At 37.2% G+C, this 16,977-nt stretch overlaps 2 protein-coding genes across 2 annotated transcripts in view; both read right to left on the minus strand.

Moving 5' to 3' along the window:
- The window catches only part of DST (dystonin), a 504,672-nt gene that overhangs the window by 144,588 nt on the left and 343,107 nt on the right, over positions 1 to 16,977 (minus strand). Inside the window, 3 exon segments of the mRNA XM_012002056.1 lie at positions 4,828 to 4,963; positions 5,911 to 5,999; positions 8,773 to 8,901. Of these exon segments, the coding sequence (XP_011857446.1) occupies positions 4,828 to 4,963; positions 5,911 to 5,999; positions 8,773 to 8,901 (354 nt within the window).
- Positions 9,016 to 11,909, minus strand: LOC105555240 (plectin-like). Its single transcript, XM_012002055.1, has one exon. The coding sequence runs from the start codon at positions 11,810 to 11,812 to the stop codon at positions 9,935 to 9,937; it is 1,878 nt and encodes a 625-aa protein (XP_011857445.1). The 5' UTR covers positions 11,813 to 11,909; the 3' UTR covers positions 9,016 to 9,934.

The raw sequence follows: 16,977 nt of genomic DNA on the forward strand, positions 1-16,977 counted from the left end.
CTCAGCAGGTTTTCCCATCAAATCAGGCTCAGTACATATGATGTGATCAAGAGATGAGTCAATTTTTGGTGCCATATTCTTAAAATATTGATCTTTACCTTTCACAGAATCAGTCAATTCTGGCAATTCTGACCCTTGAATCAACTTAACCTTTGTGTTTGCCAGATCATTACCTAATTCAGAAGTTGAACTGATATTATTATTATGTGAAATACTGGCAGGGCCAAAAGTTTTTTCACATTCAGTGTCTTTAATGATAGGCAGCAATAAATCCTTAAGTACCATCTCATGATTCAACAGATTTTCTTTGCTTTTTCCAACAATCTCAATTGTATATTCTGGAAGGTTGCTTTCTTCAGTAGCTAAGCTACTTTCACTAGGTGATGCTAGCTGTACAACATTTACCCTTTGCTGTTTTTCTAAAGAGCTACAACTGTGCATTTTATCCAGAAGAATCATTTTATTAATATTTTTATTTTCATCACTGTTTTCATTTACAATAGAGGCACACAATTGGATATCCGTATCTTCAGCCACATTTTGGCACCTGTGCTTTCCATTCTCGTCTCTTATACATCCTCCTTCTTCATCAATGCCATCATTATCATCATCATCCTGATCATTACTGTCATATATATAATCCCCATAACTTTCTTCACTTTGCATAGAATCTAAATGATCAGTATCAGAGTGAAATTCCTGTACAGTTACATACTCTTCCTTTCTTACTCTCCAACTGCCATTGTCATCAAATTTTAATGATGCAGTGAAGCTCTCTTTTCCTCCTACAATATCATAATCAGTCAATGAGTCAGATTCATCTCCTTCAAGGATATTTGTGCATTCCCTTTCTGATCCAGTTTCCAGCGACTGTCTATTCACCTTATCTGAGCCAACGGGATTTAAATGTATTTTTTCACCAGAATCTAATTCATCTTTCTCAACATCCATGAGGAAATCCTGACGACACTGTGCTTTGCCCTTCTCACTTAAGCTACCAGCTAGTGCCCCCTGGGGAACCATGGAATTTTCGTTCTCTTTTAAGACATCATAAAAAACATCAGCAGGAGAAGCCATCTCATCGTTTTCCTCTTGCAGTGTGTCATAGTCCCCAGGGTGCAGGCAATCATGATCATCACCATCAAGAAGCAGAGAATCATGGTCATCGTCTTCAAACAAGGGAGTATCGTAAAAATCATCATCACTATCAGTGTCTGTTCCTGTGTCATTCTGCTGATCATTCAGCAGTGACGTTTCATAGTCACCAGCACTGATGGTTTCATCAAGCAATGGTGTAGCAGAGGTAAGAGATACAATGGCATTATCAGTATAACCCCCTGGAGTCACAGCACAGGAATACTCTTCTATTTCAGACTCATTTTTCTTGTCTTCAGGCATCTGCTGAAAACCAGGATGTGTTTTCTCATCCTCACCAGAAGTATCTGAAATGTATTTATCATTGTGACATTGTACTTGAGGATTACTAGAAATCATATTTAAAGATTTCTGTCCACACTGCTCTCCCGGTAAACTGATGTTAATAGCCGCAATTCCCAGAAACTGGTCTTGAAATTTTTCTCCTATTCTTTGACCTGATAACATGGTTTTGTCACTGAATGATAACGTTTGGGCTTCACACTTATTTCCATTGCTCTCTGGGGTGTGTGTATCATTAAAACTTCCCTGACGGTGCCTCAATTTATCATGACTTAACAAGGCACTTAGCCTGGGGGAATAGTCAAAGATAGGCGAATCCCTGTTTGTATTATCTTCATTCTCTGTTTCATTCACACCACAGAATTTATTCATTTTTGATTTTACAATAGGATTTTCTATCAAATCACCTGGAAAGTTTTGAATGTTTTTAGAATGACTACATTCACTTGCATGTTCATTTGTTTCCACTTGGCTTTGATTTTCATAGTTTGTAAGTATGTTTTCAGAGTCATTTCTAAGCACGCTAATGTCTGCAAGTTCAGCCTGTGTTAAATATGATATGGGACTGGGAACACACACACTGGGTGAACTGTTAACTTTAGGATCAATTGATATTGTACTTGCCAGTTTTTCTGACTGAGAAAATTCACTATTGATAACATTATTTCCCATTTCATGAAATTCTTCATCTACAGCACACTTTCTATTTTCAGGAGTCTCTTCATGTTCAGGTTCTCCACAGTGACATTTATTGAAACTACTTGGTGCAGTTGTACATTCATCCTTTTCTCTACCTGAAGCATTATTAAGAAATACACCAGAGGAGCTTAAGACATCGAGACATTCTTTTATGGCTGTATCTCCATCAAATTCTGCATGACAGCCTTCCAGTAGCATGCCAACAGCCTCATCCAAGTCTCCATCGTACAGCAAAAGCCTTTGCCCTGTGTTTGCATCCATATAGCTATTTATCATTAAATAAGATAGAAATAATTTTTTAGTTTGTTCTGAGGTCTGAGTAGTGACAGGTTCTTCTCCATCAAAAACATCGTCTCCTTGTCTGTAATCATGAACTGTGGAGGGTTGAAATTTACAAAAAGAGAGCCATCTTCTGGCGTTTTTACAAGCTTCTAAATCTCCTAAATCTGGCATTTTATCAGGCAGTATTATATTTTTTAAAATTGATGCTGTGTTATTGTCTATAATTCCTAGCTGTTTAGCAGCATCCAAACCAATGACCTGAGAACTTTCTGGAATATAAAGAGCAGCTATTTTTTGCCTGCTATTCAGGATTTTGTAGGCCAATTCATTTGTAATCAACTCTTGCTGCAAGGAAGATGATGTGGGAAATATTTCACCAGAATGGGGCCAAATGAGTCCAACATAGCCTCGTTGAGCTTCCAGTACCAGAAGAGCACTGCTGGACGTTATTAAATCACACTGTACTGCTTCGTCTACAGTTAAACGCTTGGCAGGGTTTGACTGGATGATTCCACCAGTTTGAACCTGATACGTGAGGATACTGCTAGCAGTGTCCCTGTCAATCACCCCTTCTCTGACAGCTTCTTCAACAGTCATTCTTTGGCCAGAATTAGAATTGATCAGACCTCCAGAAAGAAGCTGTGCACTTAACAACCTAAACATGGTTTCACGATCTATGAGACCTTCATGAGCTGCTCTTAAAATGCTTAAGTTTCTTCCACATTTTAATGTTATTCTACCTCCTTCTTGTGGTCTCACAGGTAGAAGCCACATCCCCGTGTTTTCCTGTAAAGTACTTCTTTGTACCATATCTATTAAAGAAACCTTCTCAGAGGTGCAGGGGTCAATAAGATCTTTGCACATATTTTGTCTTTCCAGAACTTTAGAAAATAATGCTGAGGAAACCAAGTTCTGTTGGAAAGCCTTCTGTAGGGTCAACTGTTCTCCTGTGGCTGGAATAACCAGAGAGCCTGTAGAAAGGAGTATTTCAAGAACTTTGATGGCCATGGATTCTGATATCATGCTTTGAGCCAGAGCATCCAGTACTGGAATTGTGGTAGGCGACGCAGCAGAAATAATCTCCTTAGCTTTATTTAGTTCTTTGAGTTGGCACAGAATTTGTTCATCAATAAGGCCATGACTTTTGGCATCTTTAAGTTCAAAGGACTTTCTTAATTCTGGTGAAATTAGACCAGAAATCATTAGCTGTGTCTCGAGCAACCTAATTCCTGTGTCATAGTCAATGAGGCCTCTTAAAACCGCTTGAAAGACTGAAAGGACTTCTCCAGTTGTCTGATCGATAGTGCCTGCAATCACTTTATCCAGCTGAAAGGAAAATGCAAAAATCTCAGGTCACTCTGTTACACAAGGGTGGGTGGAGTTTCATGCAAGTTAGGTTTTTTAAAAAGTAAATAATACATTTCAACATAAAAATCCTCTACTTACCAAGGCGCAGCAATGTTGTGAATGTTAGGCAGTTCAAATGCACAAGTGATCTATGTCAGTGATCTATTCAACAGCACAGGATGTGATAAAAGCTTTGAAAACAACATGCATCTGTGAATTGAAAACTTAATATCGTGTATATTGACAAGGTTAGTGAGGACACAACAGAGTAGATGATGATAGTGAGAAAACAGAACACATATCGAGAAGGCAAACCATGCTTTCTGCATTTAGGTGAGATTAGAGTCTAGTGGCATGAAAGAGATTATCAAACCCCATGCTATTGATGTTTACAGCATACAGACTTCTTCAAAGATAGTCAAAAACTAAGAAACTAGAAAAATTGTTACATACCCCTAAAATGTGACAAATTATGTGGAAAGTATTCCCAGGAGTAATGAAATTAAATATAAAGATAACTTTTTCAATACTGAATATTATGTTAGGCCTGTTGATATACACTGTCAAGTTTTAAAAGTTTAAGTACCAGTCAAATTTTAAATGATTTACACTTTAAGAAGATGCTAGGGCATCCTCACTATAATGTATGGCCTTGTAGTACTCAAATAAATCTTATGGATATCTCTGAAAATCAAATAAACTCTATAATACATTAATGCCACCTTTAGAGATGACCCACAGGCTCTTTTATAGCCTATCATATTAAAATACCTACTATACCAGAAGAATGGCTTTTAAAGAGAAGAGTTAGAAGAATGAATGATCTTTTTCTTTTACCATGCAAGGCAGAGATTAAGATGTCACAGAAACTGATGATCAGCACGTATAAGATTGCATTTTATAAACAACACTGGAATCTCCAAACATTTAAATAAACTCAATCCATGTTTTAACTACGTACAAAATTCAAGGTCATTTCTTTATTATTGACATAGATTTCCAGAGCCATGCAATCAAACTAAGCTTCTTGAAACAGCTTCATGTTTAAATAAATAATATTACCTTCTCCTCTACCTTTACATCTCCTGAGGTTTGTGATTCTTGTAGCTGTTTCAGAGATTCACTGAATAATAAATTATAACTTTCTTGAAGACTTTTCACTTGTTTTTCCAATTCATTTCTTTCTTCATCTGTCATTCTAAAATAACCAGAAATGATAAAAAGACTAATGCAAGTCATCCTCAAGAAATAAAGATGATGTATTAGGTTCAAAAATTTTGTCACATTATCGTAAAATAAAATATAGTCTCACATACATATTGCTCCGGTCTCAGTATGACTATAGAAAAATTAAGAATGGCCTTAAAAATATCTAAGGATCTTTCCCTTGCCTGAGAAAAGGACTGAAGGAAAGGGTGCAAACTAATGTATTGACACTTATTTAACATACAAACTTCCAAAATAACAATTGCTGCTATCTGACAGAGGGTAAGATCTCATTGTTAATCCCAACATGTAAAAGGGGATTTCCGTTTCCATCAGTACCATTTCTCAAGATGAAACTTGTTTAGACTAAAGCACAAATAAAGAGGAAATTTATAAGGGGATTAGCCTGATTTGCTAAGGTGTACTATAAAGTCATTGTGAAATAATCCAAAGGAGGACATCCAAAAAGGTTTAAGAAAAAGGTGGATTCCTTCCCTGAGTGAAGCATTGATTGAAATATACAAAGTGCTTTGTTGCAAAAAGTAGGGATAAAATATGAGAAATGAAGCTGCCATAGGTCTCAGCTAAGAAAATGAAGACCATATTTATAAATATTTTCCAAAGAATAAATCTCACAGAGTACTACTTAGATTTAAGACTTGACTTGGAGTCTGTACTCTACCTCCCACTTGCTATTAATTCTTAAGCTCTGAGCCTGTTTCCATGGGGATAATAAGAACATTTCAAAGTTGTAGGAAAGATTAAAAGTGACAATTAATCAAATTACTAAGTTGATACTCTTTACTATATTAAGTAAATTGTGATTAGTCTGAGTCCCATTTTTAACATTGCAATGAAAATTTACCACCTCTGTTTTGCTGAAAGCTTTTAAGAACACTTCCCCACTTAGAATAAAAGAGCTAATGACAACCAACATACTTATCTCCATGTTTTGCCAAAAAAAGCTGCATAGCTTGAAGTGTTTCCGATAACTGTTCCTTTTTGGTTGATATTTCCTCACTGGAGATCTGTAAGGTAAAGAAGGCACATTCAAACTCTTCCTCCAAAAGGAGTAAACAACAGTATTTAAAGAAAAGAAATTCATCAAGCTTTAGTCAAAACCTAGTCTGTTTTCTGGGTGACTCAAGTGAATAACCTATCAGTTATTAGCCATCCATAGGTCTAGATAAGAGTATTTTATTTAGAATCCATCAGGAAAGCTCCTCTCTCTATCCTTAATGCCGTCATTTTCGAGAAAATAATAATACATTATACATTTCCTGCATCTGTCCTAGTCCAGCTGTGGATAAAGGTGGCCTCCACCTGCAGGTGGGCACTCAGCACTGGCCCAGTGTCATCCTTGTGCACTGCGGTACTCAAAAAGACACATGACTGTGGGACACTACTTCCAAAGAGCATCTTCCTTCTGCCAAGCTCCTAGATAAAATGCTCCTTTTGAAAAAATTATGGCGGAAGTAATAATCTGTAGGTATACAGACCCAGAATAAAGAATTTCTAGCCGAGAGCGGTGGCTCATGCCTGTAATCCCAGCACTCTGGGAGGCCAAGGCAGGCAGATTGTTTTGAGCTCAGGCGTTTGAGACTAGCCTGGGCAACCCGGTGAAATCTTGTCTTTACGAAAAACACAAAAAGTATCCAAGTATTTTTGGCTCATGCCTGTAGTCCAAGCTACTCAGGAGGCTGAGACAGAATTGCTTGAGCGGGGGAAGGGGAGGTTACAGTGAGCTGAGGTCGTGCCACTACACTCCCACATGAGCGACAGAGTAAGATCCTATCTAAAAAAAAATTTTAACTATTAAAAAAATTAATTTCTAAAGCTAAGACCCACTTTGTAAAAGTCATCTGTGACTGTCATCTGTCAGAGAAATAAAATTGATCTGTTTGGGGAAAAGCCAGAGGTCATAATACTTTCTCCTAATCCCTCAGTATATCATTTCCAAATCCCTTATTTCAGAAATTGCCATTCTTTTAAATGAGCAGAAATAAGAGGAAATAATGGGCCAATGAAAAGATGGGCCAATGAAGTTTATTCGGAGTCAATTTAAAGTTTATTTTTCATGACTATAGATAATCATGAGGCTGCATTGACTTTTGAAGGACACACTTACATTAACTAAAATTTCCTTTAACAGAACAACCATCAACTGTTCTTAGTTATAATTAATGCCATCATCTGCATTAAGAAGTATCTAGGGTACTAGGTCTAAATCTGACTTAGTAATGTTTTGGAGAATTTAAAACTAAAGAATGTCTACAAAAAATTTTTTTTAATTTGCCAGGTGTGGTGGCATGTGTCTGCAGTTCCAGCTACTTGGGAGGCTGAGGCAGGAGGATCACTTGAGCTTGGAAGGTTGCGGCTCCAGTGAGCTGTGATCATGCCACTGCACTCCAGCCTGGGTGACAGAGCAAGACCCTGTCTCAAATATATAAATATGTATATATATTTTTTAAAAAACTACAGAATATAAAAATACCAAGGGTTTATAATCCATATTTCTTAAAAGAAACTTATTATCCCAACGAATCTTTGTTAAGCTTTATGTCCCCATTTTAGTTGTCTATTTAATGAGGGGGAAAAAAGGGAAAAGGATATTTTACATGAAATATATGTATTAAAATTACTTGAAGCTTTTTGGTGTAAAGCACCAAATGCAAGTGTTTTCCTACATCTCCCACATATCTTCCACATCTCACATATATAGTATGTAAGACGATGAGTGAATACTTTATTTCAATTGAGCAACGTTTCAAGTATATACTCTGGTCTGTAAACTTCTCCAAGGAAGAACCTCAAATAAGGAACACTTGCCTCATATCACAGCCAAAATAAGACAAGTCACTGATGCTTTCCCCTATTTAGTCGTATCAACAATGTCTATTTTAATAGACGACAAACACCGATGCAGAGCTAGATAAAGTGGGAGCTAAATATTAAGATTGGATGATAGCCCTTGAAATTTCTAAATGTCAGACAAGAGCAGGAGGGCAGTGTAGGAAAGTATTCCTTGAGAAAAATCCTTCTTATCTTAGCGGAAATTTATTTTTTTAATACAGTAACAATCCCACTGCTATCGCCAGCAGCAGCAGTATTAAAATTTACACCCCAACTACCAACATCCTAAGAGCTTCAAGTGGTACAGTCCAATAGATACCAGGGACATCTCCCAAGCTGTGGCCATCCAACATAACACTAAGCATTTGGGATACAGAAGATAGCCCATTAAGACTAAAGAATTCACTAGGATAAAAGATGGTATCTAGAATTTCCAGTGATTGACTGTAGACACTTCCTTATGAGATGGAAAAGACCCAGAAAAGCACAACTAAAATCAATAATCAAGAATGTTAATATCCTGGTGTGTATTTTCATTGTTCTTGAAACTTTTTATGTTTACATCTGTAAGAATAAGATGACATATCTTTATGACATGGAGTGCCTGGATCTACTCTAGACATACAACAGAATGACTATGCTCTTCAGCTATTCTCATTGTAATAATCAGGAAGCAGACCTAACTATTAGGAAAAGCAGTATACTGAATTCATTTACTAAAAAATAAGAACAATATGTATCATTCAGGCTTTGGAATTAAACGGCTTCTTCTGCCACACACTAACTTTGATTCTTTGGGCAAGTTATTTAATCGTTCTGATTTGCATTATAGTGGCCTATAACAATGGGAAAACTAAGGTAAAAATTAAACATTGTGCTAGGTAAACTGTGTCAACTCAGTTAACATCTCTGATATTATTGTTGTTAAACCCGGACTTCTGTGAATACCTTTTGCATAGAGAAGGGAGGTTTCCCAGCCTTCTCTGCATCTTTCAATGTCTTGCTGATATTTGATACCCATTTCTGCAATTCTTTGGCTTTTTCAACATGCTCTTTCTTTTCTTCTTCCAGTGACTTCTGACAGTTGTGAGCGGTAAGAAAAATATACACTCCATTAAATGACTTAGCTATTAAACTGACCTCTCCATAGCAAACAAGAACGTAAAAATGTTTTTTTTCATCACACACAGGTTACTAAAACATTTTATTCATTCACTTAACCATATTTGCCATCTCACATAGCAGATGCACCTCCAAAATGTTTATGGTAGCAAAGAAAGCTATGGCATACATTCCTTAATGACTGGTCTAACCTCCCAGCTATTCCATCAATGTCACAAATTTTAAATCTCAACTTTATTCATGAAGCACTAGAAGATCTTTGAATTGCTGCCTTTGCATTAGCATTACAATCATAATTGTACTGACAAAAAGGTATCATAGAAGGCTGATAGAATACAGAATGTCTACTATACACATAAGGAAGACACACAGAATGAAGAAAAATCCTTCCCCTCCTCCAACACACAATATTCATAACGTTAGCTTTCAAGTGCAAAGACTTAACTAGAAATGAGATGTTGTGGTAAATATTTTAATATGCAAAGAAGGTCACTATATACAGAAAAAGGCAAAACTTTTTCATTTTTCGAAGCAATCTAAAACACTGCAGCTTGAAGGCTGTGGGAACGAATTTTTATCTTTCTCTTTGATTCCACGGTGCTTCATGACATGTTCTTTCAGTGAGTGCAGTGTATCATTTAATAAATGATCACTATTCAATGAAGGGGAGTTCTGAAGAAATGATGCTGTGAACTTGGAGTTCATCAAGTTTATCCCATATTCTATGTAAAAAAAAAATCATTTTAGTGTGGCCAAGTTTCAAAAAACCATTCTCAAGGCTAAATGAAACCATTTGAAGGGCATTAAATCTTATGTAATTTTCAATTTAAAACTTACTCTACTTTGAGCACTCAGCAATTTGCAGCCCTCAAGAAAGAGTATGTTACATAATTCACAGACTGCATACGTAGCCGATATGATCATACTCTGAAAAAGTGGCATGAACCAGCCAGCATCACCCCTTGCACAGTTATTTAAACATGTCCTATTAGGAAGAATAGTAGAGGCTAGAAATTCCTGTCATCAAGGGCTCAGATACTTCTAACAGTTTAAGTCCTGTGTGGAAATCAAAATCAGCTTTTTCTAAGGCTTCTTTATATGTCAACTTTCTTTTTGTCTGAGGACATATTATATTTCTGATATATGACTTTTGATCTTTGAGTTTTGTGGCAATGAGGACATCTATAATACCTACTTGGAGAGCCTCTTCTATTGATAATCGAGAGTGACCCTGTGGCTCTATCAACCCTCCTGTCAAGTATTGAAATTCCAAACATCGGATTCCCATTTCCTTATTTATAATATTTGCATTCACAGCTTCCACCACTGACATCATTTTGTTAGTGATGGGATGGCCAATCCCTGTGATTACTAATTCACACTGTCGCAACTGCTGGGCAAACCCCTCATCAACCAGGCCTCTATGCAAAGCTTCAGCTACTCGGTACTTTTTGCCAGTAAGAGGATCAATTATGCCCCCTGTACTGACTTGGGCTTCAAGGCATCTGAGGGCAGTAATCCGATCAACCAAATTTCTACGGGAGGCTTTTAGTACAGAGATCCTTTCCCCACTAGCAGTCAACCAATACCCTGCAATAGGACTGCTCAAATCTTTCTTGGGAACTAACCGGCTCAGCAAAGTATCAGCAAGTTCTGTAAGTGTGATGAGACCTTCCTGATACTTTTTGACCAAGGCTTTGTCAATTGTTCCCTGCTCTATAGCCTCATTAATATTGAAATTTAATCCTGTTTTAGTATCAGTCAGCATATGAGAAGAATGCCCATAGGATTCAAAAAATGTAGCTTCCTTCCACTGATACTGCTGCCCTGAAAGTTCAAGATATATACTTTTCTCAATCAGGTTTCTCTGGAAAGCCTCATACGCAGTCAATTCTGACCCTGTTTTAGTATCTACTACAGAAATTCTATGAGCTTTTTGGACATTGAGATTGGAAATGTTCCTCTCCCCAAATGGAAACAGAAAGCATTGGGACTCTACATCAAATACACACATTTGCAGTAATTCTGAGTAATACAGAGCTTGCTTGTTATTGGGATTAAGGAAAACTCTTGTGTTGCTGGATGGCTCATGTAAAAACTGTAAGATGGCATTATTCAACAACCCCTGCTGCAGAGCAATTTCTGGAGGAACACGAATGCCTCTCACGGGGTCAATGACACCCCCACTGGCAATCTGGGCTTCCAAGATATGTTTACCTTTTTGTCTGTCAAGCATTCTATTTTCCATAGCTTGAAACACTGACAATGTCTTAGAAGAATATGAATATCCCACAGCTGCCTTCTCTGCCTCAAGAAGCCTAATTCTGAATTCGGGGTCAACAACTCCTTTAAGAACTGCATCTTCAACAGAATATATCTGACCTGAAATGGGATCAATTATAAAACCTGTTGCAGCCTGAGCTTCTAAAAATGCCAAAGCCATCATTTTGTCTATTATGATTCTCTTGGCCGCTGAGGCAAATGAAATCTTTTCTTTTGTAGATTCTAGGTAAAGCCCTGCAATTGAGGTGGCTTTCGTCAGAAACTTATTAAGAGTTTTCTGAACTTCTTCAACAGTCTTAAGACCGAGTCGCAGCTGCTCAATTGTTCTCATGTCCAGAAGCTTAGCTTCCACCAACTGCGTGGCAGTCACAGTGTGCCTAAGCCCTTGGAACTTAAATTCATCATCCCTAACTGAACATGCATGATCACCATCAAAGTTCTGGAAGATCTCTGGTTCTAAGTCCTTCTTAAGGAAATCCCCTTTCTTGAGTCCACCAGATGCTCTGCACCCTTCAAGCATCCATTCTTCAGCACTGGGAACTGGGTTTTTTTCTTGTTTTAATGTTGTGACTTCTGTATGCATATCATACTGCTTGTTCTTAGCTATCTGTAACAGGAATTTATAAAATGTTAAAAGTCAACTCAAGAACATTATGTCACTTTACTCATTCTCAATCCAAACATAATTCTTTGAATTACAAAGATGAGATTAGTGAAAAGAAGAAAACTTTCAAACGAAGGAGGGTTCAGGAATAAGTATTATATTATTTTCAGAGTCTGAATTTTATCTTAGATGACAATTAAAGGTATTAAAATTATATCTTTAAAGACTAAGACAAAAATCTAGCCACAGAATATGTTAGAAGTTAAAGCTAACTGCTTGGTACTTCTAGCTTTTTTGATAGTCACATATTTCAAAATGTATCTCCACAGATATAACAGTATATCTATTACATCTGTATGTTTAATCTCAAACATTCAAAAATTAAAGTGTTAATTTATAATAAAGATTCAAGTAAGTTACCAGAAAAAGTATAGCATTATTTTTCTGTCAGAACTACAAAGAGCCAATCATATTCAAAATTGTTTTAAAAATTTAGTCTAGGAGAGAAAGGAAACAAATGAAGAAACTTGACATTAGGTAGCTGATAAGGTCTCAGAACACAGAGCATACCTCTAAGGGTGTCAAAAGCTTCACCAGTTCCATTTCACATGCGTTATCTTGATACCTAACAGGTGGTCTAGAATTGTTCAGGGCTTGGTCTCTTATCTTCTCAATTTCAGATAGTCTTGTAATAGGGTTTGTCTCATCAAAAGTTATCTGTAATTCAGTGCTTGTCTGAGAAAAGTACTCAGAGTAACACTGCTGGCTTTTCTCTTTCTCAAGTGGAGCCCCTGGTGGCTGGAATTGGACTTCTTTCGGTATTTGTTCAACAACCCGATGTTGCCACTTTTCTTCCAATGGCTGTGGTTCTTGAGTCCATCTCAACAGAGGGGATCTGGGTGTTGGATGAAGGTGTCCAGTGTTTCTAGAGGACAGCTCTCCAGAGTGTTGGCACTCCTTCACTGTCATCTCAAAATCTGGTTTGAAGGTACAGTCTTTGGCTGTGTTCTTTTTTTTAATTTCACACTGGAGCAAAACTAATTGATGTTCATGCTCTTTGATCTGCTGGTCCATTTTTTGCTTCAGGTTTTCAACCTCACACTTCTGGGCTATCAGCTCATCTTCAAGTTTCCGACATTTTTGGTAATGATTTGCTTCCACGTGCTGCCCTTGCTGCATTTGTTTACGATACTGTTGAAGCTGTCTTTCAAGTTCTTTAATGTTTGTTTCACAAAGCTTAGCGTTTTCTTGGGCTCTACAGTTTTCTTGTTGAAGAGACACAAAGTCAAGCTTAATGCCTGAAATATCATTTTCAGTGATGACTTTGGACTCCATTAATTTTTCCATCTTCTTCCGAAACTCCTCTGCTGACTGTTTGAATTTATCAGATTCTTCCTGAAACAGAACCATCTTTCTGTGGGTCATCTGCTCCTCTATGGTCTTTAAGTGTAATTCATCTTGTACTTTTTTCAACCTGTTATTTAACTCTTGCACCTGTGCTTGCTGTAGCTGAACTTTCTGCTCCCCACGTCGCTTCTCTTCCTTGGAAGCATTCAGCTCCGCATTCAGATTTCTAACTTCTTTCTCGGTATTCTGGATGATAATGTTCTGTTGGTCACACTTTTGCTTAAATTCACTTACTAAATTTTGACTTTTCGCCAGGTCTTCTTCTAGGCATTTAATTTTTCTTTGAAAATCCTGCTCTGTTTTTGTCTGTTTATGCAAGTGTTCATTTGTGCTGCGTAGCTGATCTTTAAAACCATCTGCCTGAATTTTCAGAGCTTCACATCTTTGCTGGATAGTTTGTTTCTCTAAAACTATATTCTCTGATTCTGCCTGAATTCTCCGCATCATTAATTTGGTTTCATTATTCTGCCTAGTAAGCTCCTCTACTTTTTGTTTTAGCATTTCTGCACACTCATTACTTTTCTCCAATTCTTCATTGAGCCTTTGGATTTTATCATTATTTTCTTTTTCAGCTTTGATATTTTTAAGCAACTGCTCATGGCTTTTCTCAAATTGTTCTTTTAGATGATCTGATTTTCTCTGGCAGATTCGTAGTCTTTCTAATTCTTTCTCATCTCGAAAAGAATGAATTTGTGAATTTAAATGCTGAATACTCTTCTCAGCTACGGCATGTGCCCTTGTGATTCTGTCTACTTCTCTTTGTAGCTTCCCTTTTTCATGATGAAGAGATTCTAATTCTAACTGATAATTGTGCTTTATTTTCTTGAGATCATTAGCTTCTTGCATGGCTTCTTCAGCCTTACCTGTGGTTTGGTTCAATTGCCTACCAAGCTCTCTGAGTTGCTGAGAATACCCTTTCTCTGCCTGATCCTTCCTTTCCAACTCCAGCTTAAGGCATCTGAGTGTATTATTTGTTTCATCTAGTTTATCTTTTAGCAAACGAGCCTTTTCCTCAGATGACGTTTTTTCAAGCTGGAGGGCATTAAGTTCATATGTCAGTTCTCTCATATCTTGTTCAGCCTTTCTATTGGCAGCTGTTAGTTCATCTACCTGCTGTTTGAGTTCTTCTGCTTTCTGTTTGTCATGTTCTTGCTGGAGACCTGTTACTGCCCTGCATGATGTAGCCTGTGTGATCGCACATACTGGCAATGCATTTTCTCTACATGTATACTGAATTTCAGTTATTTTTCTTCTTGCTTCCAATTCAATTCTCTGCTTTTCTTTCAACTGTTTCTCTGCTACCTGTTTCTGAAATGCAAAGTCTTTTTCCATCTGCTTTATCAGCTTCAAGAGTTCTTCCTCATTGTCTCTCTTTCTTCTTAATTCTTCCGTTAATTTATTTTTTTGTTGCTCCAAATCATTGAGACTTAAATCTTTTCTTTTAAGATGGTCTTCCAGTGTTCTTCTGGTGAAGGTGTTTTCCTCCAACTGATTCCGAAAATTCAGGAGGTTCTCTTCCACGGCAGCTCTTTTGGCCTCGGCCTCTATGGTGAGCTGCCTCACCCGCTCCAGTTCTCTTTCAGCGGCTTCCTTCTCTCTCGCAATGGTTTCAAGTTCCCTGCGGTACTGCTTGGCTTCACTTTCAGCCCTTATCTTCTGCAGAGAGATATCTTCTACATTTCTCTGCTGCTTTCTCAATTCATTTTCTGCAGCCTCCCTGACCTTTGGAAGTTCTTCCTCTACTCGGGACTTTTGTTTCTTTAGTTCAGCTACCATTCTTTCCAGCTCACTTATCTTTCCTGTAAGTTTGCTATTCTCAAGCACTGTTGCCTTCTGACGCTGAAGCAGATCTGAATATGCCCCATGTTCAGAAGTCTCCTTATACCTTTTAAGCTACAAGAGACATTTTGAAAGTGTCAAGCCTGTTCTGTTCAAAATAGCTTACAACGTATGAATCAATGTTCATAAAAGTACTTACAAAACCAAGTGAACTCAAATGCAGAACAAGTGCTATCACCACCACCACCAGCAGCATCACCTTCTTCAGAGAGGAAGCTTCAGAAAGTCAGCAGTAGAGGACAAAAAATCCTTCACGACAGGTTTTCTGAAGAATATCTTTTTGTCCCTCAGGAATAATTTTATTTTAAAAATTAGCTAGCTTAGAATTTTATAGCAAGAAGGGAACTTACAACAGATGAGGAAAGGAAGAAATGAGGAAGATAGATATTCTGCAAACTCACATTGGGTGAGTGACAAAGTGGGAAATAAAACTCTCACAACGGTGCCCTTTCTTCTCTTGCATGCAACATAATCCTAAGAGGTAGGAAGAACACCCAACACATAGGAACCAAATGATGCTAAAGAATTTCGTTTTCTAGCCTGATAGAAATTTAAAAATGATACTTATATTCCCATGTCTTATGGTTAAAAAAGCAAAGCACAGAATTTTAGAACACAGAGCCAAATTAGGAAATAACATGGGGAAGAAGGAAAATTATATAATAACTTGAAATTTGTAAAGTCAGATCCCTTATTTGTTTATACTTGCCATATTATGACAATTATAATCATCAGAATTGCTAATGCAAAGGCAGCTACAGTCCTGATGGCTTTGGAAAAGATGTGCTTCATATACTCAGAGATTTTGTTGCTGTTGTTAATAACATGCCTCATATGAATCACTTTGACAAGTACCTTTAAATACTCCATAAATATAAAGATATTTGTTAAGTATAATAGCTTTTAAATATATACTTAGGGATTCAGCTCCAATGTATAGAAAAAATTATAAGAAAATTTTTTTACTCTTCTAGGGACAGAATCAATGTCAGCTGGGAGGAGTATGCTTTACACTGATTACAGAACTACATGATCAGGATTAGTTTACAATTACAATTTAATTTCTCTTTATTAATACTCTAGTGTTGTTAGTTTTGTATCATCAACTCAAGATCACCATAAAATAATTTAAACAGGAATAGAGAAATTATTTCAGACAGATTTGTTTTCATTGAGAAGCTTTGGTGAATTTCAAGAATTTAATTTCTATTACAGACCACACATCTTATTTTGCTTCCTCTAATTTCTTGATCTCCAATAATTTTGATGAGAATTTCAGTCGTTTTCTCTGCTAATCTAAATAAGGTTTCTAATAATAATTCATACAGAAACAAATCTCATAACCTGTTATCTCCAATACTCTATTTTCTTTATTTTAGTATCAGGGTCAATCCTGTGACACGTGAGCATTTTATCTATTTAAATACTAAGTTTTCAATATTTCTTGAGGAGGTTATTTCTAAGACAGTCTCAGTTCTTTATCAAACCTCCTTTAAAACTTAGCTATTGCTAAGAAATTCTGAGCCATTTCTTTTTCTTGGTCATGCTCAGATTTCAAAAAACTAAAAATTCCCTCAGAAAGAAAATACCTGTTGTTGAACACTCAATGTCTTCATTAGTCAATGCAGGGATTTGTTAAGAATCTATTCTGGGCGTGGTGGCTCACGCCTGTAATCCCAGCACTTTGGGAGCCCAAGGTGGGTGGATTATGAGGTCAGGAGTTCAAGACAAGCCTGGCCAACATGGTGAAACCCCATCTCTACTAAAAATACAAAAATTAGCCCGGCGTGGTGGCAGGCGCCTGTAATCCCAGCTACTCAGAAGAGGCTGAGGCAGTGAATTACTTGAACCCAGGAGGCGCAGGTTGCCGTGAGCTGAGATCGCGCCACTGCACTCCA

This window comes from Mandrillus leucophaeus, unplaced genomic scaffold (genome assembly GCF_000951045.1).
Source record: "Mandrillus leucophaeus isolate KB7577 unplaced genomic scaffold, Mleu.le_1.0 Scaffold676, whole genome shotgun sequence".
NCBI classification, from domain to species: Eukaryota; Metazoa; Chordata; class Mammalia; order Primates; family Cercopithecidae; genus Mandrillus; species Mandrillus leucophaeus.